At 36.8% G+C, this 26,071-nt stretch overlaps 1 protein-coding gene across 1 annotated transcript in view; it reads left to right on the top strand.

The window, feature by feature from the left end:
* Nucleotides 1-26,071, top strand: part of USP37 (ubiquitin specific peptidase 37) — an 82,758-nt gene that overhangs the window by 444 nt on the left and 56,243 nt on the right. Inside the window, exons 2-7 of the mRNA XM_040640620.1 lie at nt 4,374-4,514; nt 9,011-9,233; nt 12,644-12,815; nt 14,788-14,888; nt 17,668-17,846; nt 18,421-18,495. Of these exons, the coding sequence (XP_040496554.1) occupies nt 9,078-9,233; nt 12,644-12,815; nt 14,788-14,888; nt 17,668-17,846; nt 18,421-18,495 (683 nt within the window). The 5' untranslated portion in view covers nt 4,374-4,514; nt 9,011-9,077. The remainder of the gene's footprint in view (nt 1-4,373; nt 4,515-9,010; nt 9,234-12,643; nt 12,816-14,787; nt 14,889-17,667; nt 17,847-18,420; nt 18,496-26,071) is intronic.

The following is a 26,071-nucleotide window of genomic DNA, read 5'->3' on the forward strand; positions in this document are numbered from 1 at the left end:
CCCCCCCCCCCCTCGGCTTTCCCTCTTCTTTGACCTGGTCTTTACTATCTTTACTATCACGCTTTTCCGCCGCAACCCAAACCTGGCCCCTTTTCGCTGGGGGCTGTCGTCGTCCGCCACTCGCCCCTTAGCAAGGCCTGCTGTCTCTTCAGGTGACTTCCGTTGCCGCACACCCATCAGGCCTTGGACATTCACTCTTGACCATCTTTCCTCTCCTAACCATTTCTCACGAAAACGCATGAATTGTATTTTGTCGTGCAGTTGGTTGTTCCCCATGTTCTAGCTATCAGATCAGGTTGTCAGGTTTACCTATTTTAGGTCATGATCCAGGAAAGGAAATGATCATTAATGACAAAATCCTGTGTTCTGGAGAGTTGGCTAGTAGTGGTTTTGTGGTAATTGTTTTCAAAATTTTGGCTTTATTTAAATGCCTTTGGGGGGTGTAGGCATTATCTGACAAGTCTCTAACTGGAAAAGATGCCTAAGACAGGCTGTCAAGGAGGCAGTTGGATTTAGTGGGTTGGAACTCAAAGGAGAGTTCTGGGCAGGCTGTATAAACTAATGTATGTATGTCCTCTGCCATGTTGATAGGAACTGAAGCTATGCATGTGGATGAAATTGCCTAAGGAGAGTGTAGTGCTAGGAAAAAACGGGCCCAGGATGGGGCACGGAGGGATTCTTCGTGTTTAATAACCGTATAGAGGAGAACAAGTCTTTGGTAAAAAAGATGAAAGAAGTAATCAATAGTGTTGAATTTTGTTGAAAGGTAAAGTTGAATGAGGACTGTAAGGCCTGGTGACATCAAAGTAATCGATGATCACAGCGAGAGATGTTTGATGGAGTGAAATGGAATATCTGGGTTTAGTGCTAGGGTCTTGTTCGGCCTTTTACTCTTCTGCCCTAAGCTTTAAATTCCACCTGTATATTGAAGACTTAAGAATTTTCATTTCCAGCTTTTTCCCTTTATATTCAGCTCTAAATCTAAATAACCAGTTGTCTGCTTGACATCTCTACTTGATTTTTTTCTTAGGAATTTCAAATATAATACATCTAAAACCAAAGTCTTAATTTTTCTCTCCGTATCCCAAATTCTTTGTCTTCAGTACCCTATTTCATTTAAGTGGCATATTCATTTATTTATCCACTTACATAAGCTAGAAACTTGAACTCCATTCCTGATGTCTCCTTCATCCCTTGTGTTTGAAGTTCTATTGTATATCCAATACAGTTGACCCTTGAGGGTTAGGGGCACGGACCCCTTCCAGTTGAAAATCCACATAGAACTTTTGACTCCCCCCAAACCTAACTACTAATACCCTACTGGTGACTGGAATACCAATAGCATAATCAGTCACTTAACACATATTCTGTTTGCTATATATATTTTACACTGTTTTCTTAGAATTAAGACAAAAAAGTGTTATTAAGAAAATCGTAAGAAAGAGAAAATACATTTACAGTACTGTATTTACTGGAAAAAAAATCATGTATATGTAACTCCATGCATTTCAAACCCATGTTGTTCAAGGGTCATCTGTACGTCTGAATGTGTTTCTGTACATCTTCAGTATCACTTTTCGAGTTCAAGCCACAATCTTCTTTCACCTGGACTTAATGTCACGAGTTCCCTCTATTCTCATCTGTAAAATGGGAATAATAATCACCTTATTCGATTGTTATGAGAATTAAACGGGGCATGACATATAGTAAATAACCAGTGAGCATTAATTGTTATTGTAATTGTTGTAAACTGAATCACTTCAGTATTCTCTTGTCTGCCCTATTTTCTTTCATTTTTCCTTCTTTTACTGTCCCCCAAACCCAAACAAACTGTATCACTTCTCCATTCAACAGTAACATGTTATTTCTTGCTTCAAACTCTTCAGTGGATTTCCCATCACTAAACTAATGTTTATTACATTTAGGGTAAAATTCAAAATCCTTACTGTGGTCTACAGGATTCTACATAACTTGATTCTTCCCGGCTTCACTACCTTTATCTTGGTCCAGCCTCCTCTTGCTCACTAAACTCTAGCCTACACTGCTTTTCATTTCCTTAGTCACACCAAGTTATTTTCCAACTACAGGGCCTTTGCACATGCTGATTGTTCCAGTATGACCATCCCTGATTAACTCATTCTTTAATATTAGCTTAGCCTTTGCCTCTACCCTCTATCCCCAAGTCTTAAATCAGATAGTCTGTTATAATGTCTTGTCATGCCCTGTACTTTATATTTGTATCAGTTTTTAGAACTTGTAATTATATATTGTGTGATTATTTAAAGCCTGTCTCCTGCTAGAATATATGCTAGTAGCTATTTCGTTTTTATTTCTCAAGAATTTAAGTGAATAAGTAAACTGGAGCTTGTGTTAGAAACCATCATGTCTTTCAGAAGCACTAGTTTACTGATAATCTTGTCATCTGGTGACAAGTACCTTTTCTCTCTTCAGACAAATTAAAGGACACAAAAGAAAAAAACCCAAGCGTTTTCTGGCTATGGATGATTTTACTCATTCTTAGGTCATAAAAATCATTCAGATTTTAGACTTTGAATTGAAGATAAACTTTATCTAGGTCGATTTCTCCCTTTTAGTCATATACTAATTTTATCTGTGTACATTTGTTTTATAGATCTTTTTAGGAAGGAAAGCTCTTAGAAATCAGAGCAGTGGTTTATGTATTTTAACAACAGGTTAAACTATGAGCATACTGAGGATGAGATTTCCAAAAATAAGTAAAGGAAAATTCCATATTTAAGTAAGTTATTGTTGGTGGATGTGGAAAATATTTAAATTTAATAATTTGTGTGTATAGAACAGGATTTGTGTTGAAAAATAGGAAATAAATATAGGAAGCGTATTAGTGCCAAACACAGAAAGGCATTTGGATTTATTTTATGTGTAGTGATGAGCTGCTAAAAATGTTTGGGAGAACGTTTCAGTTAAGCAAGATGAAAACATTCTAGAGATACGCCTTACAACGTTGTACCTATAGTTAACAATATCGTATTGTAAACTTAAGGTTGTGTTAAGAGGATAGGTCTCATGTTAAGTATTTTTACCATAGTAAAATAAAATAAAATAAAATGTTTGGGGGGGGGGATTGGCTTCAGTAACAAGTATTTAGCACTTACTAAGTGCTTGTATTTTGTTGTAGTACAAAAAAAATAAGACCGGTTCCTGTCCTGCCCCTCACTTAAGGAGAAAGTTAAGGAGACAAATAGTGCATACTTAACTTGGTAAGACATAGAGTAGTTCTTTAGAAAGAGTATTATGCAATACAGGATTCATTGGCTAGAAACATCCTGAGAGAATGGAAACTGGAAAGTGATTGTTGCTGCAAGTCATTGATGAGGATGAATGTGGTAGTGGTTAAAAATGTGGGTTCTGGTGTTAGACTTAGTTTTGTCTCCATGGAGACATGGATAAATTAATCATAGATAAATTAATATCTCTAAGCCTCAGTTTCCTTATCTGTAAAATAGAGATAATAATCCTTGTCTTACAAGATTATTGGGAAAATTAAATGAGATAATGCGTGGATGATGCTTAGCATTATGCTTAGTAAATAACTGCATAATAAATATTAGGTGGGAGTGACGGCAAAATGAGGAGCTTCTGAATCAGGGTAGCAGCTATGAAAAGGCTGGGTTTTAGATGAATGAGAAGGAGGATAAAGCTGATGCTAAAATTTTTTTGCCTGAATGATGGTGGAAGGAAAATGTAGAGAAGTCTGGGAGCCTCTGATAGTGAGGGCATGGACTGTATCATCTTTACATTTGTTTTCTTTCCACAGTGCCGTCAAATTAAAGTAGCTCAGTTATTTTTTTGCCAAGTGAACAAATGAGTTGTTAGTTGATATTGTAGCATTCAAGAGGGCAGTGAAAGATGTTTGGTTAGAACTTCAGGGAAAGTTGAGGCTTAGAGAGCCTAAATTTGAGAAACCCGTAAAGAAAAGTAAAAACCAAATTTACTTACCTTTTGAAATTTGTATCAACACATCATGGAAATGGTATTTTAAGACTTAAGACATCATTCATTATGTAACAATGTTTATAAAGTCAACAAAGAATATACTCTTTTTCATTGCCTTCTTAGTTTCAAAATGTAGCAGGAATAAATACACGAAGAACACAAATGGATAAGGTACAGGCCTGAACTCCCTCATTTTGCACAACAGATGTATCCCTAAAGTTCCATTGATTGTGTGTATATGTGTGTATCTTAAGCATTATATTTTAAATGTTTTCAGTAAGGTAGCTTGTAGTTTTTAAATAATCAAAAAGAGTTCATCTTTGTTGTATAAATGATTGCTTCTTTTTAATTTTTGTAAATTGGATTCTTTTAAAAAGGCACACTTGTATTTTCTTTAGCTGAGTTGATGGCTTCCGGAGAACTGGCATAGCTGCAAAATATGAGTAGTTCCCCAAGAAGAGTGCATTGCCTTTGGCACAAGGATCAGAATAAAGGTGAATTGTTATTACATAGGGTTTTTCAGTAAAAGTCACTGAAAAGTAAGTAATGTTTTTATTTTGGATATATGTTTCCAAGAGTATGCAAATTGGCGAGAATTAAGTTTTCTTTCTTCTGTTCTGTAGTAATGGTTTTGTTTTAGCATGCTTGCTCTGCCACAGAATACCCCCTAGATAAAGATGTTTTCAGAGCAGTACTTAAAATATGTACATTTAAATAACTGTACAGGGTACAGAAACATTTTTGTCGATATTGATTGAGCGAGCTCTCATAGAATGCTCAAAGTTGGACAGTAATTTTAATAATTGTGAAAAAAGGGAAAGGAATCTCTTTGGACCTACTTAAGGAATAATTTGTTTTTGTTATAGCTTGTCTTAGTAATATTGCTTTGTTAAGGAATTAGCATTGTAGAGTTCAAAGAAGCCTCATTGTCCCAGGTTCATAGAAAGTTTAACTGTTACTACTGGATCATGCTACATACTGAAAAAGAAACTTAGTTTTTTTCTATTAATGGGATAGGGCAAACCTTGATAGTATAATGAATGTACAAAAGTAGATATGGTTAATTCATTTAGTGCAAGAGCTAGGATTGGACTAAATTAAGGGATTAAGAAAAAGTTTTGTTGGTTTACAAATTTTATGTCCTCTACCTTTTGGGGTTTTTTTTTTCCTTAGAGGAAAGAAAAGTTGCTAGTAGAAATGGTTAAGGAAATGTTCAATATCTGAATTAAAATTTGATATACTTAAAAGTTTGCATCAAAATGTTTGAGAATTGTACAGAGAAATTAAAAACAGAAGTAACCAATAAATTTTTTTTTATTTCTCATATGCTTTAGTGAACTTCGAAATCTTCATCTCCAATTTTGTTAAATAATGTAATTTTAAAAAATATGCTTTGTTAGAGGAATTTAAGGTCATTGACCTTTACTTACTTTTGGTCTTTAAAGAAAACACTAAGATAACGGGGTTTTATATTCTCTCTTAATTTGGTACCCTGACCCATAATGACATATAAGGAAAGTGAGGGAATTTGGCACAACTCTTAAAATGGAGTTTCTTCATTGAACAATGAATAATATGAATCCCAGTTTAAGCAAGTTTACTGATGCTTTTGTTTTAATGCATTATGTAACTGCATATTAATTCTTGTTCTTCCACAAATGATTTTTCTCATTGAATTTTGATGTGAGGACAGCTTTGCATTTAGTAGAGGAGTTCAGATGCACATAGAAAAGGCTTAGATGCAGTGTTCAAAAGATGAGTTATATGTAGTACAGTGCGTAGTGGTATTTTATAAAGAGCTTAGTAAGTATAATCCTATGTTGGCCATTTAAGAGGGATTTATGGTTTCAGTATCTGCTGTTGTGTATTTTAGCAGCAAACTGAATAAGGGATAGTGCTGATTTCATTATTCTTGAATAAGTTTATTTCTTGTATGTCAGACACTGTCATAGTGGGGACTCAAGAGTTTAAAGAACATATTCCCTGTTTTCAAATAGGTAAGTGTAGATAGAGACAAAGAAGTAACAGTTTATGATACAATGTTATACTCGAAGTAAGCACAGGGTACAACAAAAATACAGAAGCTTGACACAGTCGCGGTGTGGATATGGGGTGAGACAAAGAGTGAAAGGTAGCTAGGAAAGGCTTCTTAAAGAAGATAACATCTAAGCTGAGCCTTCATTTTTTAGCCAAGAGAAGAAATCAAGGGGAGTTTTAGGGGGATGGGGAGAGTACATACAAATTTTCCAGAGATAAACCACAGTGCACGCAAAGGTATAGTGGCATGAAAACATAAGGCTTTTGGGGGGAAATTATATAGTTCATATGGCTGGATTTGGCAACGGGCTTGTAGGGATAGAGAGGTAAGTAGGGCCTGAATCATGAAGGGTGTTTATGTCATGTTAATGAGTCTAGATTTTATTGTGAGGGCGGTGGGGAGCTGTTGAATGATATTAAGGAGGAGAGTGATGTGATTTGATCTACAGTTCATTATAATAAAGATGTCTGAAAGGTGTATGGAGGTTGAGTTGATGGGACTCTACTGTGATCTTCCATTTCCAATCCAATACCAGTAATCATCAAGAGAAATCAAAGATAACTCATATTTCTGGATGGGCAACTGGGGTGGGAGAGAGGTCACATATTCTTGGCAGTGTTCAGAGCAGAGTGGAAAAAAGTCTAGGACACATCCAGACAACGAAGCACCAAATTATTATTATTATTTTTTAAGATTTTATTTATTTATTTGACAGAGAGACAGCCAGCCAGATAGGGAACACAAGCAGGGGGAGTGGGAGAGGAAGAAGCAGGCTCCCAGCAGAGGAGCCTGATGTGGGGCTCGATCCCATAACGCGCCGGGATCACGCCCTGAGCCGAAGGCAGACGCTTAACGACTGCGCTACCCAGACGCCCCCCAAATTATTAATTGCAAAAAAAAAGTATTACACACATTGCTCGTCCAAAATTCTGTAGTTACTAGTTTGAGCAGTGCCATGTTAACAGACAGGTCTATAAACAGTAGTGGACTCTGTTACTTTGATAGATTCGTATACCTAGCAGATTATGCTATCTAAATTGGGCCGAAGTAAGCATTCAAGAAATTTGATGAAATGAGTGAATAGTAATGGAGGACTTAAAATGCATAACACCTTTTAACTATTCATAGTGTTTTCACATCTCTTTGAAATTTTATTCCCAGTTATTTGATATATAGTATACCTAGAGCCCTCAAACTAGGGGGCCCCAGGCTGTATCCTGCCTATATGTGGGTTTTGTTTGATTTGTAGCTTTTAAAAATGAATTTGAATTCATTGCCCACAATTTAAAATGGGCAGTTTTACATAAATATTTGGAACTCATTTTCTTGAGAAGTTCGATGATCTGGCAATAACTGGGTTGACTAATTCTACATGGTAAAATTAGTTAGATTTCAGTAGTAGTTTTCATAGTTTGCCTGCTTAAGTCATGTCACCTGTATGGCCCCTCTAGGCAATTGAGTTTGATCCCTATTAACAGCTTATTTATCAGAGGTCTTCAGAGAAAGGTGTGATAGGCAAGGAATAAATTCAGAAAGTGGACACTAATTTCATTCATATTAAAGTTTTTGTCTGTTTAGTGCCTAATGTGTGCTATTTCATTTAGTTATGCAACACTATGGCATTTGCTATTCCTATTTATAGTTGAGAAAACTAAAAGTTACAAAGGGAAGTTATAAATTAGGGACAGCTGGCTCCTGATAGCTAGGTCTCCTATGTTTTTCTTTTGTATACTACTTTTTAAAAGCTTTTCTAGTTGTTTAGGCAGAAGCGAAGTATGATGATTTTTAATTTCTTAAATTATAAGCAAGAGTCTGTATTAGCAATGTTTTTTAATTTTTTTCTTAATGATTTTACTTAAGGAGGGGGTGGCGGGGTGGGGGGGGTGAGAAGCAGGCTCCCCACTGAGCAGGGAACCCAAGGAGGACATGGGGGCTCAATCCCAGGTCCCTGTGATCACAACCTGAGCCGAAGGGAGACGCATAACTGACTGAGCCACACAGGCGCCCCTGTATTAGCAATGTTTTTAGAGATTTGAAAAGAGTATAAATAAAATGTTTTAATAATTTTAGACAATTGTGTGTATGTTTATGTATGTACATATAAAACATGACACTACTTAACCTTTGCTGTAATTGTATTTACTTGCTGATATTCGGTAAGCTAGTTTGAAGGTCTTAGATATTCTGTTATTGCTTAAGTAATTTTTAAGTATTTAGAAGTTCATTCAGAAATGTGAATATTTGTCAAAGATAAAATTGGTAAAGATTCTTTCCACTTTATGGTAATATTAAGCATAAGTGCTAGGTGGTTCTTAGGAATAGAGTTTTTTGTTGTTGTTAGTTTGTTTTGCCTAGAGAATAAATTACTTTCTCAACATAATTCTGGAAGTTAAACTAATTTGATTATTCTTACAATTTTTTAATTCATTTAGTTGTCTTCCATACATGTGGATATGCTTACACTATGGACTGGTAGAAGGAATTGTTTTGTGATATGATTTGGTATTTTGGGAAGAGCTCCATTCTAAGAAATGGAGTCAGCTGACTGAAAATATTTTTTAACTTATATTTGAAATTCAAGACCCTTTAGCATTCATGAAGGAAGATAAAAGTTGGCTGTATTGCTGTGGGTAATCACTTTGACAATGGAATCTTTAGTATTCCTGATTGACATGCCTTTAGTGGCAGCAATATGGTTATTAATGGTGCAAAATGCAAAATTTAAGCACTAATAGGTCATAGATACTGGACATATGGCAAAGAAGGGAACATGTAGAGAAGAAATAAAAGGTGGGTAGATTTAGTCACTGACATTCACTGACATTTAGTTGTCTTTCTTGTGGCTATCAGCTAATCAAGGTCTTTGAGGATGCTTAATAAAAAGTGGTTTATTGAAATAGAGAAAAGGACATACGTGGTTTATTAAATGCTCTTTCAAACTCTTAATCACTCTTATCTCAGTAAATTGTAACTTACTATTTTATTTTTCTTCCTTAGAATCTGTCAGGTGAAGGTGTATTTTTGCTTTTTAATTTGGCTAGAAGCAATTTATTTCAAAGAAAGTATGTCTCCTCTGAAGATACACGGTCCTATCAGAATTCGAAGTATGCAGACTGGAATTACAAAATGGAAAGAAGGGTCCTTTGAAATTGTGGAAAAAGAGAATAAAGTCAGCCTAGTAGTTCACTACAATACGGGAGGAATTCCAAGGATATTTCAGGTATTTACCATATTTTGATGTGAAATAGATCTTGAATCATACCTTTTAGTGAATACCTTCCCTTTACCATAGTAAGTGTAATGGTAGGCCTCCTCCTAGATTAACATTTCTTCTTATTTCCAGGACAGTAATAGTTCTGCGTGCATATTTTATGAATTATTCAACAGCATTGTTGATGGTGTATAATAAAGAGCAGGAAGTAGTCACCGTTATTGAAAAGAAGACTAGGAGGAAGCTGAGAAGAACTGAGTTTGGATACTTTTCTATCAAGCTATTTTAAAAACCACATTAGGATAACTTCAGTTATTCCCTTTTTTTCCTTAGTATATATAATAGATTCATTACTGTGTAATATTAGCTTTTAATAGGACTTACTAGGGTCTTCTAAAACCTAATGCCTACTTCCTAAATAATCCTGCCAAAGGTTGTGGTATGGGCCATTCAAGGATGATTATTCAAGGTCATTCTTACTGCTGTTTTCTTCTAACTAAACTTTTGAGGAATTTCATTATTTTATCACTGCAAAAAATAATTGTGTTTTTACTTCTGTACCGTTTATTCTGTGCAGCCAAGAGCTACTTATCTTGATATGATTTGAATTTAAGAAAGCAATCATATTGTTCTGCACTTTAAAATTCTGAATTTGTTAATTAGATAATACAAAAGTATAATAATTCACTCTAAACTGAAGTACTCTATTGAATAACAATTTATGAAATTTTATGCTTGAGAACCCTAGAGCTGGGGTAAAATTTCCATTCCTCTTTGCTTTTGAGCTATGAAAATAAGTTACTTATGATTTTGTGTATCAGAGGTACTCTTAAATAGATTGGAGGTGGTGACATGGGTAATAGAAACAATAGTAGTTTTTGCCACATACATTTATCTGCTAATTGCTCATCTCAGTGAAAGAACGATTCCTTTTCAAATAGAGGTTCAGTTTCTCAGTCCTCAGCCCAAATTAGCAGTCAGTAAATATTTAAATATTTAAGCAAACAGTTCTTTAGGAGCATGAGGATTCTGCCTGTGATTTCAGCCTCATTGCAGTTCTAGATCAGTTTCCGTTGAGCATTTATTTTGCTAACCACCTATAGAATATTGTGGTGGGTACTGTACTAAGGGCCAATAATACAGAGTTGAATGAGATGCTTTTCTTCTCAAACTTAAGTGTAATCAGAAACATTTTCAGATGTAAAAATATTTCAGAGACACTGAAGTAATGCAAAGAAGAGAGTGGTTTGTGTCCTGAGCATTTAAAGTATAAATAGTAGGAGTTTGCCAGACAGGGAGGTAGGGCAGAGGTGATTTCTATCCATGGGCAAACACACGCAAGTGTGAATCAACCCTCAGGGAACCAGAAAATTATTTTAAAATAAATGGACAGTAGGGAGTGCATGGCGGAAGTGGAGGCTGAAGAGCTAGAAAGGAGCCAGATCTTGAAGTGTCTTATTTGTCATACTATTTGTCATACTAAGGAACCAAGAATCTCAAGTTCAGATTCATTTAGGAGCTAGGCAGATGACTTTATTTCAAGAGATAATGGAAGAATAAGGACATACAGGAGGTTATTATGGGAGTTTAGATGAGCAATAAAAGTCCTAATCAAAGGAAAAGACAGTAGGAAGAAACAAGAGGAGGAAAGGATAGATTTGAAGAGATTTCAAGAAGGCTTGACTCATTAGATTTAGGGGGGATGAGAAAGAAAAGACTCGGGAGATTCGCAAGTTTCTGAGTGGATGGCAGTGCCTTCCATGTCTTGATAGAGAGCAGAGGGAAGGAATTGGAGTGGGAGGATTAAGAGAAATGAGTTGTTTGAGGTGTCAGGCATTCAGATGTTCGTATCTAGTAGGCGTTAGGTAAACAGGATTGGAACTCCAACAGAGAGGTCTGGACTTAGAGAAAAGATGGAAGACCTCACCATATGGTAGTTAATAAAATTACGGGGTTGATAGGATTTTCAGTTGTTGAAGACTTCAAGTTCAAGATTATTCTCTCAGCTTGTTCATGAGCAAACTTTTCCCCTTATATATTTAACTTTCATTTTTAAAAAGTGGTATATTGACTGAAATAGTGGTTTTATGTGATCTCTTTTCCTTTTGCCTGTTAAACTCCTTGTTTAAATATTTTAGAGTTAAAGCCTCTGAAGCTATTGTGTTTTATGATAGAATTTTTACTCAAGGACATGAATTTAAGACCTACTTCGAATATATAATTTAAAATTTGAATATAAATTAAGTCTGATAAAATTATATTTTCATTCTTATTTAAAAACTGACAAAGATCAATTCTAGTTTTAAAAAATGTAAAATGCTATTACTTATTTCTTCATGCTATTCAAAGGGTATGTCTTCAGCAAAAGGCAGCCTTTGAAACCTTTGTATATGCCTGCTGAGGGAGAACATTAGAGAATAAAGGTGCCTAATTGGCAAGAATTATTTAGGTAGTAAACTGCAAGATTTAATTTGGGTCTTGGAAAAATTTCATCCAAGAGAAAATAAAAGTTATCACTTCATAATACATAACCAAGAATCTGGAAGAGTAAAAGACATTATTGAACCAGTTCTAGGGAATGGAAGAAGTAAGCTAAGAGAATTTCCAGAGTGCTCATGATCTTCATGATTGAATGAAAGTTAAATGAGCCTGCTTAGACAGTTAAAGAAAGAAAGATGGGGGTGCCTGACTGGCTCAGTGGGTAGAGTATGGGACTCTTGATCTCAAGGCTATAAGTTTGGGCCCCATATTGGGTGTAGAGATTACTTAAAAATAGAGTTTAAAAAAAATGTATACGTATGTATGTATGTGTATGTGTATGTATATATATGTGTGTATATAAAGAAAAAGATGTCTTCTTACATTGATAAAGGGTTTTTTTAATTTGTTTTTGAGAGGTGGAATTCTTTTGAGGATTATAGTTTAGATTAATAGATTCTTTTAAATTACAGCTACCTAAACCAACTGCCGGATATTTTACAAGTTTTTTGTTTTTTGTTTGTTGATTTGTTTGTTTTAAAGGGAAGAAAGAAAAAGAAAGCCTCTAACACAGTACGGCTTTCTAAACTAGTGGTAGTGTAACCATCTAGGCTCTGAAATTGTTAACTCACTAGTTTTTATAGCTTTATAACTATACCTGAAAATATGTAATTCCCTACCATAAAATCAATAGTGCCAGGGTTACTTTGTAAAATAAGTTTTAATAATAGGTGTTTGCCTTTCCTAAAAGTGAAATCTTTGATTTAAGTGTATCAAGAAATGGAAACTCTTTTTGGTTGGGGGGAAAAAACCCTCAACTAATGCAGGAAAGACTAAGAAATATAATTTAGAAAATACAAAGTTTAGTATTGCTTATACAACTTACTATACTTTGTTACCGTACATTTTTAACAACATAATTTTCCTTTTGTGTTGATTAGCTAAGTCATAACATTAAAAATGTGGTGCTTCGACCTAGTGGAGCGAAACAAAGCCGCCTAATGTTAACTCTACAAGATAACAGCTTCTTGTCTATTGATAAAGTACCAAGTAAGGATGCAGAGGAAATGAGGTTGTTTCTAGATGCAGTCCATCAAAACAGACTTCATGCAGGTGAGCAATAATCTTCCCAGTATTTGCCATCAATAGTTAACGAAAGAATATTACTAGATAGTAGATCAGTATCACTGGTGAATATTGATAAAAAAAAATCCCCAACAAAATATTGGCAGAGTGATTTCAACAGCACATTAAAAGGATTATGTACTGGGGCACCTGCGTGGCTCCATCAGTTAAGCATCCCACTCTTGGTTTTGTCATGATCTCAGTCGTGGGATTGAGCCCCCACATCAGGTGCAGTGTTCAGCATGGAGTCTGCTTGTCCTTCTCCCTCCCCCGACCCTCCCCACTCACACGCACACCCTCTCTCTCTCAAATAAATAAAGAAAATCTTTTTTTTTTTTTAAGATTTTATTTATTTATTTGACAGAGATAGAGACAGCCAGTGAGAGAGGGAACACAAGCAGGGGGAGTGGGAGAGGAAGAAGCAGGCTCATAGCGGAGGAGCCTGATGTGGGGCTCGATCCCACAATGCCGGGATCACGCCCTGAGCCGAAGGCAGACGCTTAACTGCTGTGCCACCCAGGTGCCCCAAGAAAGAAAATCTTAAGGAAGGATTATGTACTATGACCAGCTGGAATGCAAGGATGGTTCGAGATATGAAAAATCAGTGTGATACACCAAATGAGTGAATGAAGGACAAAAGCCATGTGATCCTTCTCTTCATGCAGAAAAAGCATTTGATAAAATTCAAAACCCTTTCATGATAAAAACACTCAATAAACTAGGAGTAGAAGGAAACTACCTTAACCTAATAAAGGCCGTATATGAAAAGCCCTCAGCTAACATACTCAACAATGAAAAGTAGAAAGATTTTCCTTTAAGATAAGGAACAAGGCAAGGATGCCCTCTCCTAGGATCGAGCATAATACTAGGAGTCCTAGTCAGAGCACTTGGGCAAGAAATAGAACTGAAATTCATCCAAATTAGAAAGGAAGAAGTAGGGGCCCCTGGTTGGCTCTGTCTGGAGATCATGTGACCCTTGATCTTTGGGTCATGAGTTCAAGCCCCACACTGGGCATAGAGCTTACTTTAAAAAAAAAAAAGTAAAATTATCTCTGGTCTCCGATGATAGGATCCTAAATGTAGAATACCCTAAAGATTCTACAAAAGAATATGGCTAGCAGAGGAGGAGGATTTAAATTATAATTGGAAAGAGTTACATTGTTATATAAATCTTAGATACTTGTCTTTCTCTATATGAGACTTACTCTGTGGTTTTACTCTTGCTATGAAGACAGCAAGTACTAATAGAAAATCATATACAGTATTATCAGATTCCCCTGCCCCTTCTAAAGCCCTTTCATTTAAAATATTTTGATTTTTTAAAAATGTATTTATAGACCTTTTCTGAAGAAATAATCTAGTGCTTAAAATGAGTTTTCCACTCTTACTGTTAGTCTCCAGCTCTATTATCAAAACTTTATTATTAATATTTTAGAGTTGACAGACTCTAAAGAGCTTTTTAATTTAAATATAATAAAATATTAGAAAATGAAGATGTATCAGTACTACTTTGTATTTGATATTTATTTGATACACTGCTTTCCTTGTAAAATTAAAAAAATTATGGTTGTTTGCCATTTAGTACCAACTCATGTATTACATGTTTCCTTGGTATCCACTGTCAAGTGTTCATGCCATAGACATACAGTGACTGACTTTTCTGTAGTGTTAATTATCAAATATTTATATAGGAGAATTTCTTGCATTTTCATTTTGCATTTAAAATTTTATTTTTCTGTTACATCTTCCCAAATTTATGCATGTTATTTTCATTTTTTGCTTGAGACTCTAGCTCTGAATTTTAATTACTGTTTATATCAGGTATACTTTCAGAAAGAATTGGTTGATAAGCACTTTCATTTTTTTTGTGCTTCTATTTTTTCAGTATTCTATAACAATGATTAATCTTTTTATTAAAATAAATGACTTGGGGTTTCTTTATTTATTTTCCCCCCACCAGCTATGAAACCTTCTCAAGGGTCTGGTAGTTTTGGAGCTATTCTGGGCAGCAGGACTTCACAGAAGGAAACCAACAGGCAGCTTTCTTACTCAGACAATCAGGTATGTTCATTTGAGTCTTTCTAGTTTTAAGAAAAGTTATAATCAACTATTATTATGAAAATCTTTTCAAAATTTATCACATACTATTCTTCTTACATGTAGTTTTACTGAACACATAACTTACACTCTATGTCTCATGGTCATCATTATGAACCACAGAAAAGTGTAGTTTTTTAAAAGCATAGTTTTGGAGTTAGGTGTGGGTTTGAGATTTGGTTCTGCTACTTACTAGTTATGGGTCATTGAGGAAGTTCCTTAAGTATCCTGAGCCTTACTTTCCATCTGTAAAATTGAGACAGCAGTAATATTTTAAGGGTTGCTGTGAGAAAATGCATGTAAAAGTGCTTATTAGCCTGCAGTATCATATACTAACAATGCTATAAATGTTTGCTACTGTTAATTCTGTGATGCCCTTTGGGTCTGTTGTGCATTAGGAATTTTACCCCTACACTATATGATACCAGACTGTTTGTTAAGGTCTTCTGTTTGCTTTTTAAATAGTTTCTCTTTATAAATATTCAGACAGCCATGAGACTTGCTTTGTACTATTGCAGTTTAGCAGTCCTATGTCTTTGAAAATTTATTCTATAAAGAGAAACCAGGCATAAAGTAAGAAAAACTTCGAAACTATTCTGTGAGTAAACTGATGAGTTCTGTTTGGCTGTGCAGAGAAGTGATTACTTAGTCCATTTGCTATGCAATGAATAAGATTTTATTTTTGTTAGTTTTTTTTAATAGGTTCTGGGGTTTTGTGGTTTTTTTTTTAACATTTTAATTGAGGTATAATTGACATGCTTTATTTATTTTTTTTAATAATTTTTTATTATGTTAGTCACCATACAGCACATCCCTAGTTTTTGATGTAAAGTTCCATGATTCATTACTTGCGTATAACACCGAGTGCACCATGCAATACATGCCCTCCTTAATACCCATCACCGGCCTATCCCAATCCTCCACTCCCCTCCCCTCTGAAGCTCTCAATTTGTTTCCCAGAGTCCATAGTCTCTCATGGTTCATTCCCCCTTCTGTTTACCCCCCCTTCCTTTTTCCCTTTCTTCTCCTACCGATCTTCCTACTTCTTATGTTCCATAAATGAGTGAAACCATATGATAATTGTCTTTCTCTGCTTGACTTATTTCGCTTAGCATTATCTCCTCCATTGACATGCTTTAAACTGCACATATTTGAAGTATACAATTTGATACATTTGACTTACGTGTATACCTGTTAAATCATCACCATAATCAACCAAGTGAATATAACCATAACCCTTAAAAGTTTCCTCATCCCTCTTTGTAATCCTTCCTTCCTGCTTTCTCTCTGGCCCCTATCCCTAAACCACAACTGGTTTGCTTTCTGTCACTGTAGATTAATTGGCATTTTCTAGAGTTTCATATAAATGGAATCAGTGTGCAATTTTTTTTGTCTAGCTTTTTCACTCGGTGTAATTACTTGAGATTCATCTATGGGTAGAAATTTAAACCATTAGACTATTTAAACATATAGATGTTACCATATATAACAGAAGCAAATATTTATACTCTCACAAATAATGATTCTTATCAGTGGGATTATAAAATCAATTTTATGGGTCATAACTAGGATTAAATAAAAAAGGAACAGAATAGAAAATAATTGAGCAGGTATTGTACATAGTAAGGATAAGTATTGATTTCTGAAACTTTTGGTTATTTATATGTATATATAATAGTTGTGATGTAAAGTATTTCTACTAAGTAGAGGTCATGGTCAGAAAGGTTAAAAAACCCAAAACAGTATACATATAGTATGCTACACTTGTATAACAAAAAGGATAAAATTAAAATTGCTTTACATTTACATAAAGAAAAATACTTAAAAGGGACAAGAGAAATGGGAATGAAAGAATTGGGTATATGGCAGTGGGTGATAATGAGACATCTCAGGAAATGGCTTTGATAATAGTATTTTGATTTTTGAATCTTCAGAATGTATCACCCATTTGAAAATAAATTCTAACTTTTTAAAACCATTCATTCAGATGATCTCAGATTTTTTCTTTCTTATGCTAACATTGTACGTAATTCTGTAGAAAGAAAGAAATTGGAAATTTCTTCTATAGACAAATCACATAGCTTTTAATCTCGTTGTAAAAATTTACTGGCAGAATGCTGGTCAAAAGCATTATTTCCCAACTAATATGCTTAAATTGCTGTATTCACTCTGAGTGTTCTTGCTGTATCTTTAAGGTATACTCTTTGATTTATCTTCTGCCAGTGGACTCTTTCTCACTTTCATTCTCCCCATCAAAAGTCATATGAGGTATTTGTGACTTGGCATTTAAGTTGTGGCACCCAAGTGTCATTGTTGCTCCTTTTTCTCACATTTATGTCACTTTATCATAATCATAATTTGATTTTTTTCTCTGAAGATTTATTTTCATCCTGATCACCAGAATCACATCTTGTGTATCTAAGTCCTTTCTTAAAAAGTCAGGTATTCAAAGAAAATTCCTTTCTGCCTCTAGTTATGTTGTAGAAATTTTAAATTTATGGAGTGCTAGAAGAAAATAAGTGTCAAGTTCAATTTCTGACACAGATTGTATATTACAATCAGCTAGAGTGCTTTAAAAAAAACTGATGAATGGGCTTTGCCTCAGGCCAGTTAGGCTAGAATGTCTGAGGAGATGGGTTTCCAGTTGTATTTTTAAAAATTGATTCCACGTGAGAATCAATGATCTAAATTAAGCATGCCAATTAATTTGAATATTTAGCTATGTTAAACTTTACTCTTACAGGCATCTTCAAAAAGAGGAAGTTTGGAAACTAAAGATGATATTCCATTTCGAAAAGTTCTTGGTAATCCAGGTAGAGGATCAATTAAGACTGCAGCAGGAAGTGGAATAACTGTCGCCCGGACAATTCCGTCTTTGACATCTACATCAACCCCTCTTAGATCAGGGTTATTAGAAAATAGGTATGGAAGACTTACTTTTTTTTCTTAGTCATTAGCTGTCATGAGCCATGCCTGTTTATAAATGTCTTTTAGGCCTTTTAGAAAGACAAATACTTTGAGAAAAAGGAAATTGTCCGGTTAGTAAAATATGTTAGAAGAAAGTATACAGTATATTTTTAGTAGGTAATTAGTATTGGTTTATTTATGATTTATGTCAGTGACACATACTGAGCATGCAGATATACAGTATATATATATTTTTTAAAGATTTTGTTTATTCGTAAGAGAGCGAGAGAGAGCGCGCACAAGCAAGTGGAGAGGCAGAGGGAGAGGGAGAAGCAGACTCTCTGTGGAGCTGGAAGCCTGACATGGGGCTCAATCCCAAGACCTAGAGATCATGACCTGAGCTGAAGACAGACGCTAAACCATCTGAGCCACCCAGGCGCCCCAGATATACAGTATATTAATCAAAATGTGGTTTAGAGAACTAGGCACAGTAGTCACAGTTTCTGTCCTTGAGTATTTTGGTTTACACTTCTTAATGGTATGAATTATGACTTTTTTAAATAGCTTTATTTTTCTTTGTCCTCTACAGGACTGAAAAAAGGAAAAGAATGTTATCTGGCTCAGAGTTGAATGAAGATTACCCTAAGGAAAATGATTCATCATCGTAAGTTGCTTTAAGAACGCTTACGGCACTAGGGGTGCCTGGGTGGCTCAGTCCATCAAGTGTCTGCCTTTAGCTCAGGTCATGATCTCAGGGTCCTGGGATTGAACCCTGAGTCAGGCTCCTTGCTCAGCAGGGAGTCTGTTTCTCCCTTTCTTTCTGCACCCCCCCCAACTGTATTCTTTTTCTCTCTCAAATAAAGAAAATAAAATCTTAGGGAAAAAAAAAAAAAAGAACCCTTATGGCACCAGGTCATTGTTTCTTATATTGGTAATTATACTCGTGATGGAAAATTGGCAGGGGAAGGGATTCAATTTATGAGAATTCTAAAGGTAGAATTTAAAGTATTTTGGGAGTGCCTGAGTGGCTCAGTTTGGTTAAGTGTCTGCTTTCAGCTTGGGTCATGATTTTGGGGTCCTGGGATTGAGCCCTGCGTGGGGCTCTCTGCTCGGCACTGAGCCTGTTGATTCTCTCCCTCTCTCTGCCCCTCCACCCCAATCATGCTCTCACTCTCTCAAATAAATAACATTTAAAAAAAAGAATTTAAAGTATTTTGGTGGTGGTAGATTATAGGCTTCATAGAGAGAGTATTTGGCCATTGCTGTTGCTTTGATCATTTCATTGCCCTTTTCCCATCCTAGCTTTTTAAAGTCTGCAATACTTTTTTTTTTTTTTAAGATTTTATTTATTTATTTGACAGAGATGGAGACAGCCAGCAAGAGAGGGAACACAGGGGGAGTGGGAGAGGAAGAAGTAGGCTCATACCGGAGGAGCCTGATGTGGGGCTCGATCCCAGAATGCCGGGATCACGCCCTGAGCCGAAGGCAGACACTTAACCGCTGTGCCACCCAGGTGCCCCTAAAGTCTGCAATACTTAAAGGAAGAATAGAATTGAAGAACTCTAAGCAGATGTTTCTTTTTTATTTTTAAAAATTTTTTAAGGATTTATTTATTTTAGAGAGAGAGACAATGTGCATGAAAGGGGGAGGGGCAGAGGGAGAGGGGAAGCAGACTCTCTGCTGAGCAGAGAGCCTCATGTGGGGCTCGATCTCACGATCCTGAGATTATCACCTGAGCCTAAGCCAAGAGTCGGATGCTTAACTGACTGAGGCACCCAGGTGCCCCTAAGCCCATGTTTCTTGTTGGCTGCTCTTTTGTTGTGAATTCTTTCCTTCCCTTTATCTGTGATTTTTTTTTTTTTAAACCCTCTTCATGTGAAAAGTTAGCCTAGGAATAAAAGGATGTGAACCCAGGGTGCCTGGGTGGCTCAGTTGGTTAAGGATCCAACTCTTGATTTCAGCTCAGGTCATGATCTCAGGGTTGTGAAATTGAGCCCCATGTCAAGCTCCACACCCAGTGTGGAGCCTGCTTAAGATTCTCTCTCCTTCCCTGCCCCACCCTCCCTCGCAGGTGAGCATGCTGGCTCTCTCAAAACATGGGCAGGAGGGAGGGGATGTGAACCCGACATAGGTTCTAGGCAAGGAACATCAATCTTTTAGAGATATTTTCTGGTTGAACAAAAGAGGATAGACCTACAGCAGGATAGTTACCAGCTTACAGTCTCTTCCTCATCATGGGAGGGTTTTTTTTTTTTTTTTTTAATTGTTTGGGGGAGAATACTTACTACACTGTTACGAAATACCTCAGTTAATACCTTTTTTTAAAAGTTTTTATTTAATTTCCAGTCAACATACAGTGTGATACCAGTTTCAGGTGTACAATTTAGTGATTCAACACTTACATGCAACACCCACTACTCATCACAGCAAATGTACTCCTTAATCCCCATCACCTTTTTAACCCATCTTCTCTCCACCTCTCCTCTTGTAACTATCAGTTTGTTCTCTATACTTAAAGAGTCTCTTTTCTGGTTTTCCTCTCTTTTTTTCCTCTAGATCATTTGTTTTTAAATTCCACATATGAGTAAATCATGTTATTTGTCTTTCTCTAACTTATTTTGCTTAGCATAATACTCTGGCTCCATCCACATAATTGCAAATGGTCAATTAATATCTTAACAGAAGTCTGTTGATAGTTAATTAACTGGTATTCTAGATTAAGGGTCACCAGAAGGGAGTTGGGAAAAAGCTAAAGGAACTTTATGTATTTATGGGGATTTTTGTTCTGTTGCTCTAACAGATGTAAAACTGAATAGATGATAGGACTGGTGTGACATCTGAAACTACCATCACCATGGACTCAGATTCCTTCTATCTTATTGATCTATAATTCTTAATAAATAGCTTCTGTTTTGTGAACCAAGATAGTTGCTTCAGCCTCCACTCTCATTTCTGCATACCTGTTGGTGGGAATGGGGAAAGGAACAAAGGCAGGGCACACTACTTTCCTTTAGGCTGGAAATTGTACACACCACTTCAGTGCACATTGGCCAGAATTTGGTCATATGGTTATATCAAATTATGAGAAACTCTGGGAAATATATCTGGCCTAGCCCAAATTCTGTTATGGCAGAAGGGTACAGCGGTTATTTGGGAACAGATAACAGTCTGCTGTAGTTTACCCCTCTAGCCTTAGAAATATCTGTTCATCATTCTTCCCATACGAGAGTCCAGGATCTCTGGGTGATGTGCAGTTCTCTCCCTAAAGTCTAAGTGTGCTTTAGACCACGTGCCTTATGGTCTGATACCTAAAAAAACTAAAAGGCAAGTTCATCTATATACCCCACTCCCATCTCCATACATGTATCATTATACATTGCTGGCACAGGTGTAGGATAACCACAATAAAAATTTCCATTTAGAAAAGACAAGAATAGGAAACTTAAGGAGTCGCTGTTCTGTAGCAGTAATAAAATCTTGGTAGGCAGAGGTTGTGAAGACAGTGAAGGCAATAGAGTAAGTTCTTGGTTAGCCTTTGTAGCAGTCTCTGTTCTGTCCTCTGGGAGAAGCTCCCTTCCTCATTGTATTTCATTGGACTCCTGACTTTGTCTTCTGGTAGATTTCCTTTGTCTGTTATCTTTCAAGGCCATAGCTGAAGTGGGTTTTGAAGACTGTGTTCTTCCTTGGGGCCATGCAGCTTTTGTAGCCTGCTTCATGCTGATCAAGTTCTGGGAGTTTAGAAGTGTCTAGAAATCTAGGAGTTTTAGGAATCTAGAAAATTCTTTAAAGGTGGAACAAACAGGATTTTATAGGCTTGAGAAAGAATTGGGGCCAATATTTTTGTTGTTGGATTTTTTGTTTTAATAAACTCTTAAATTTTGAAATAATTTTAGATTTACAGAAAAGTTGCAAAGACAATATAGAATGTTGCTGTGTACCCTTCACCCAGTTTCCCTTAATATTAACATCGAGTTGTTTTTTCATAAACTACTTCCTCAGTTACCTCCTATCATTGTCTCAGTTTGAGAATCAGAAGCAAATGGATTTTTTTGGTCCCATGTGGTCTCAAATTATTAGAGATTTCAATTAGACAATTTCAATTCTAGGCCATTGGCACAGAGGGCTGTATTCCTTTTCATCCTTGATTTAGGGTGGCTAGCCCTTGCCCGAATTTATCTGTCTTGAATAGGACCTTGCTGAAACACAGACCAGTATTTTTGTCTCCATCTTTTCCTTTAGAGCTATAGGTTCAGTAAGTATGTAGTCCACTTCCCAAGACTGCAGATAGTAGGTTTTTGTTTTTTTGTTTTTTGTTTTTTTACTATTTGTGAGAGAGAGGGTGCATGTGAGTTGAGGGAGGGGCAGAGGGAGAAGGTGAGGGAGAGAGAGAATCTCAAGTAGACTCCCCACTTAGTGCAGAGCCTGACATGGGTCTTGATCCCACAACCCTGAGATCATGACCTAAGCCGAAACCAAGAGTCGGACACTTAACCGACTGAGCCAACCAGGTGCCCTTACAGATAACAGTTTTATAAATATTTTGCTGCGATATAACAGTCCTCACCAGCTTTCCAGTCTGTAATATCTATGTCCTTATTCTCCACCTTCCTACTGTAGCTAGTGCTATGTATTTTAGGTTTGTTATGGTAGCTCCCCACTTCTAATAACAAAATTTGTGGATTCAGGGCCTAGTTGTAGGAATCAAAATTCATTTATGTAGTTTACACACAAAGTTGTTTGCCTTTAGAGAGTATGAAATGACTTACAGAATCATTAGAAAAGCTGAAAAGATAAACTATAGGTTAAGCTTTCCGAATGATTTTGAGAGCTATGCCCTAGATCAGGTCACCAAAGATGCTCCTGTCTGTTGTCAAAGCTAATAGCTGAATTGGAAGCTGTCATCTCTGGAACCATGCTGCCACTATCAAAATTAGAAATCTCTACAGAAAAACTGGACACCTCCAAAATGATTTTTCCCATCACAAGGAGCAGAACACATGACCTCTGCCTTACTTCCACTTTCCAGATATTACACAATTATATGTAATTACCTTAATTCACATCTTGAACAGTAACTAGGAAATGGAGTGTTTTAGCTTTCTGGCTTTCATAGGATAGCTACATTAAAAGGTGGTTGTAATAGACTGTTGTATGCCAGTTCACTGTATTCACCACACTTTAGGATCATCCCAGTTTTTCCACTTAGAATTCTGTCTGATGAGCCCTAAATTTCTGATCTTTGTTGTGGACTAATAACACTTTTTTCAATATCACAGTTAGATTTTTTGAAGTTTGAGTTTCCTAGAAGACTCTAGATTGATACAGTTGTACAAGTGACTTGTTAAGAAAGTGCTCATAGGAAGATCAGAGTGAGGAAAGTAGGACAGAGACAGAGAGGAAGCCAACGAAGGGTGTCATCTCTATGGGAGAGTAGGCTTCGTCTTGATCCAGCAGGGGGCACTGGGCCTGTTCCAACTTGAAGTAAGGAAGATGGGCTTTCATGTTCTCATACTGTACAGTCTTTGGTTCTGTGGCTCTGCCTAGAGGGGCAAAATATTTTAAGTAGCCGAAGGCAGTCCTCTGAGGAAGAACTGCAGGTGCTGGCTGTTGAACACACACAGTCTGGAGGTGTGAAAAGTATAAGAAGGGATCAGATAGGCTCTGATGGAGCACAACTATTAAGTTCACTCCACGTTATCACAGATTCTTCACATTGACACTGCCCCATTTCTGGATGAAAATCTTATAAAAGGAGGATTAGAGGGATGAGCTGTAGTCCTTTTTGTCCTTACTGGTATAGATAGCCTTGAGGCTGTAACTGATATTATCAGCTTTTTCTTCTACCATTCATTCTAGACTTGCTGCATTCTCCACTAATACTTCTGTTGGGCTTGGTGATTTGCCTAGTGATATGACTAAGAACTTCATCTCTGTAGCAATGAGCTTGACAACAGTAAGAGATTCCCTAGTCTCCGTTATTCCATATTCCTCCTGCCCTCATTATCTAGCATCAACCATACCTCCTTAACAATAATCAAAGTCAGTTACCCCTGCTACTGTGGCAGTTCCTTTCTTTGCCTGATGCTCTGCCAACATGAGGAGCCCAAAATGAGTAGCGGCCGTAGCTTTAGATTAAATGGGATTCTTACTGTCCCCATGGGTGAAAAAAAGTTCCCTCTCTGGGAACCAGGACCTGATTGTTTAATGTCTCTTTAGTGGAGTTCTCTGGTGAGCCTTAATATGTGACAAAGATCCTCACCCTTTGTACACAGTTCCATGTGGCTATTCATATACCTCCTCCATAAATCATCTCTCCCTGGTCTTCCAGGCTTGCTACTTGCAGGCCCCTGACTATCCGTGCAAACAATTTGGCACTATACAGGAATCCATGGCCCACTCTTTTCTCCACATAAAGTGGATAATGAAGTGCACCTCTCAAACTCTGCACGGTGGAGGATTTCCTTTCACCAGTCTTTTTGGGCAGTCCCATAATGGGTCTATAGTGCAGCAGCAGTTCATTTTCATCCTCTAGCAAGATACCAAGATGATCAGGCCAGGTTTTTCTTCCTCTTTCAGCTGGTTCTAGGCAGTACTCATAAAGCCTCTTCTTGTTATCTATTCCTGCTTGCTTAGAACTCATCCCAGGTATACCACTTCCATTTTATGATGGATTACTGCTGTAACTTCCTGGTCTTATGACTCTTAGGAGTATGATAGCACCCAGTTCATGATGGCTAGCTCTGGTTGATGACCCATAGTTAGATAGTCTCTTCCAGGCCTTAGTACTATGTCAAGAGTAGTGTGTGATACTTCCTAAGGAATGTATACTTTTTTTGCTGCAAACAGCATTGTCTTGTTCTGAAATCCTAAAGATCTGGGCTGCAACTGTCTTGGATGAGCGATTCTTCATGGTGTTTTATCTTTAGGTTGGTAATTGACTCAACTGCATCTATCATTTTCTCTGTGGAGGGGATCAGTACTTATAGCAACAACCAACCAGTTCTGTAGTCTTTATGGTTATTATTCCATATCACTTGTATCAGTTCTGTTGCTGTATAACAGACTACTCCAAAACTTAGTGACTTAAAATAGTAACTATTCTCTCCTATGAGTTGATGGCAACTTGAGTGGTTCTGCTTATCCGGGCCAGAATTGGCTGATTGTGGCTGGGTACTCTCATTTTCTCATGCATCTATGGTCAGTTGGTGGGTTGGCCAGTGGTTGGTTGGTCCAGAATGGCCTTACCCCTATGACTGGCTATTGTCTGCCTAGTATTTGGGTGATGAGGGTGATTGGGCCATGTGTCTTTCATCATCTAGTGGAGTTATTCACATAACAGTGTCAGGGTTCCAAGAGAGTGAATGTAAATTTGCAAGGTGCCCTTAGCCTTATGATCAGGACTTACACACTGTTATGTCTCTTGCAATCTTTTGGGGAAAGGAAATCACAAGGCCAGCCCCATTAAGGGATAGGAGAATAGACTAGATTGTATTTTTTGATGGAGGACCTGGGGACAAGGAAAGGAATAATTTGGGATGTATTTTTAACAACTTTATTGAGGTACATATTTATATATTATAAAATTCACTTGTTTTAAATGTATAATTCAGTAATTTTGGGTAAATGAGTTGTGCAACCATCACCATAATCTAGTTTTAGAACATTTCTTTAGGGGCGCCTGGGTGGCACAGCGGTTGGGCGTCTGCCTTCAGCTCAGGGCGTGATCCCAGCGATCCGGGATCGAGCCCCACATCAGGCTCTTCCGCTATGAGCCTGCTTCTTCCTCTCCCACTCCCCCTGCTTGTGTTCCCTCTCTCGCTGGCTATCTCTATCTCTGTTGAATAAATAAATAAAATCTTAAAAAAAAAAAAAATACAGAACATTTCTTTAACCCCAGTAAGATCCATTGTGTGATCTACCACATTTCTTGAGTGCTAGAGATATTGTGTGAACCATATTCTCTTCTAGTTTATCCCATCCCAGTTCACCTCAGATGAAAAATTGTAGTAATTGCAAATTATAAGGTCCCAAAGTTGTTATCATCAGCAGTGGGATTTTTGTTGCTGTTGCCAAATAAGTGGTCCAATTCCAGAATCCTGTCCTTAGATGTGTGCTTCCTAGGCCCAGTTCTAGAACCAGCTGTTGTAAATCAAGTTCTCCAGAACTAGAACCTGAAATGGAAATTTGTGTGCAAATTTATTTATTAAGAAAGTACTCCCAGGGGATACCCGGAAGGGAGT

Source organism: Ursus maritimus, unplaced genomic scaffold (genome assembly GCF_017311325.1).
Source record: "Ursus maritimus isolate PB19 unplaced genomic scaffold, ASM1731132v1 scaffold_1, whole genome shotgun sequence".
NCBI classification, from domain to species: Eukaryota; Metazoa; Chordata; class Mammalia; order Carnivora; family Ursidae; genus Ursus; species Ursus maritimus.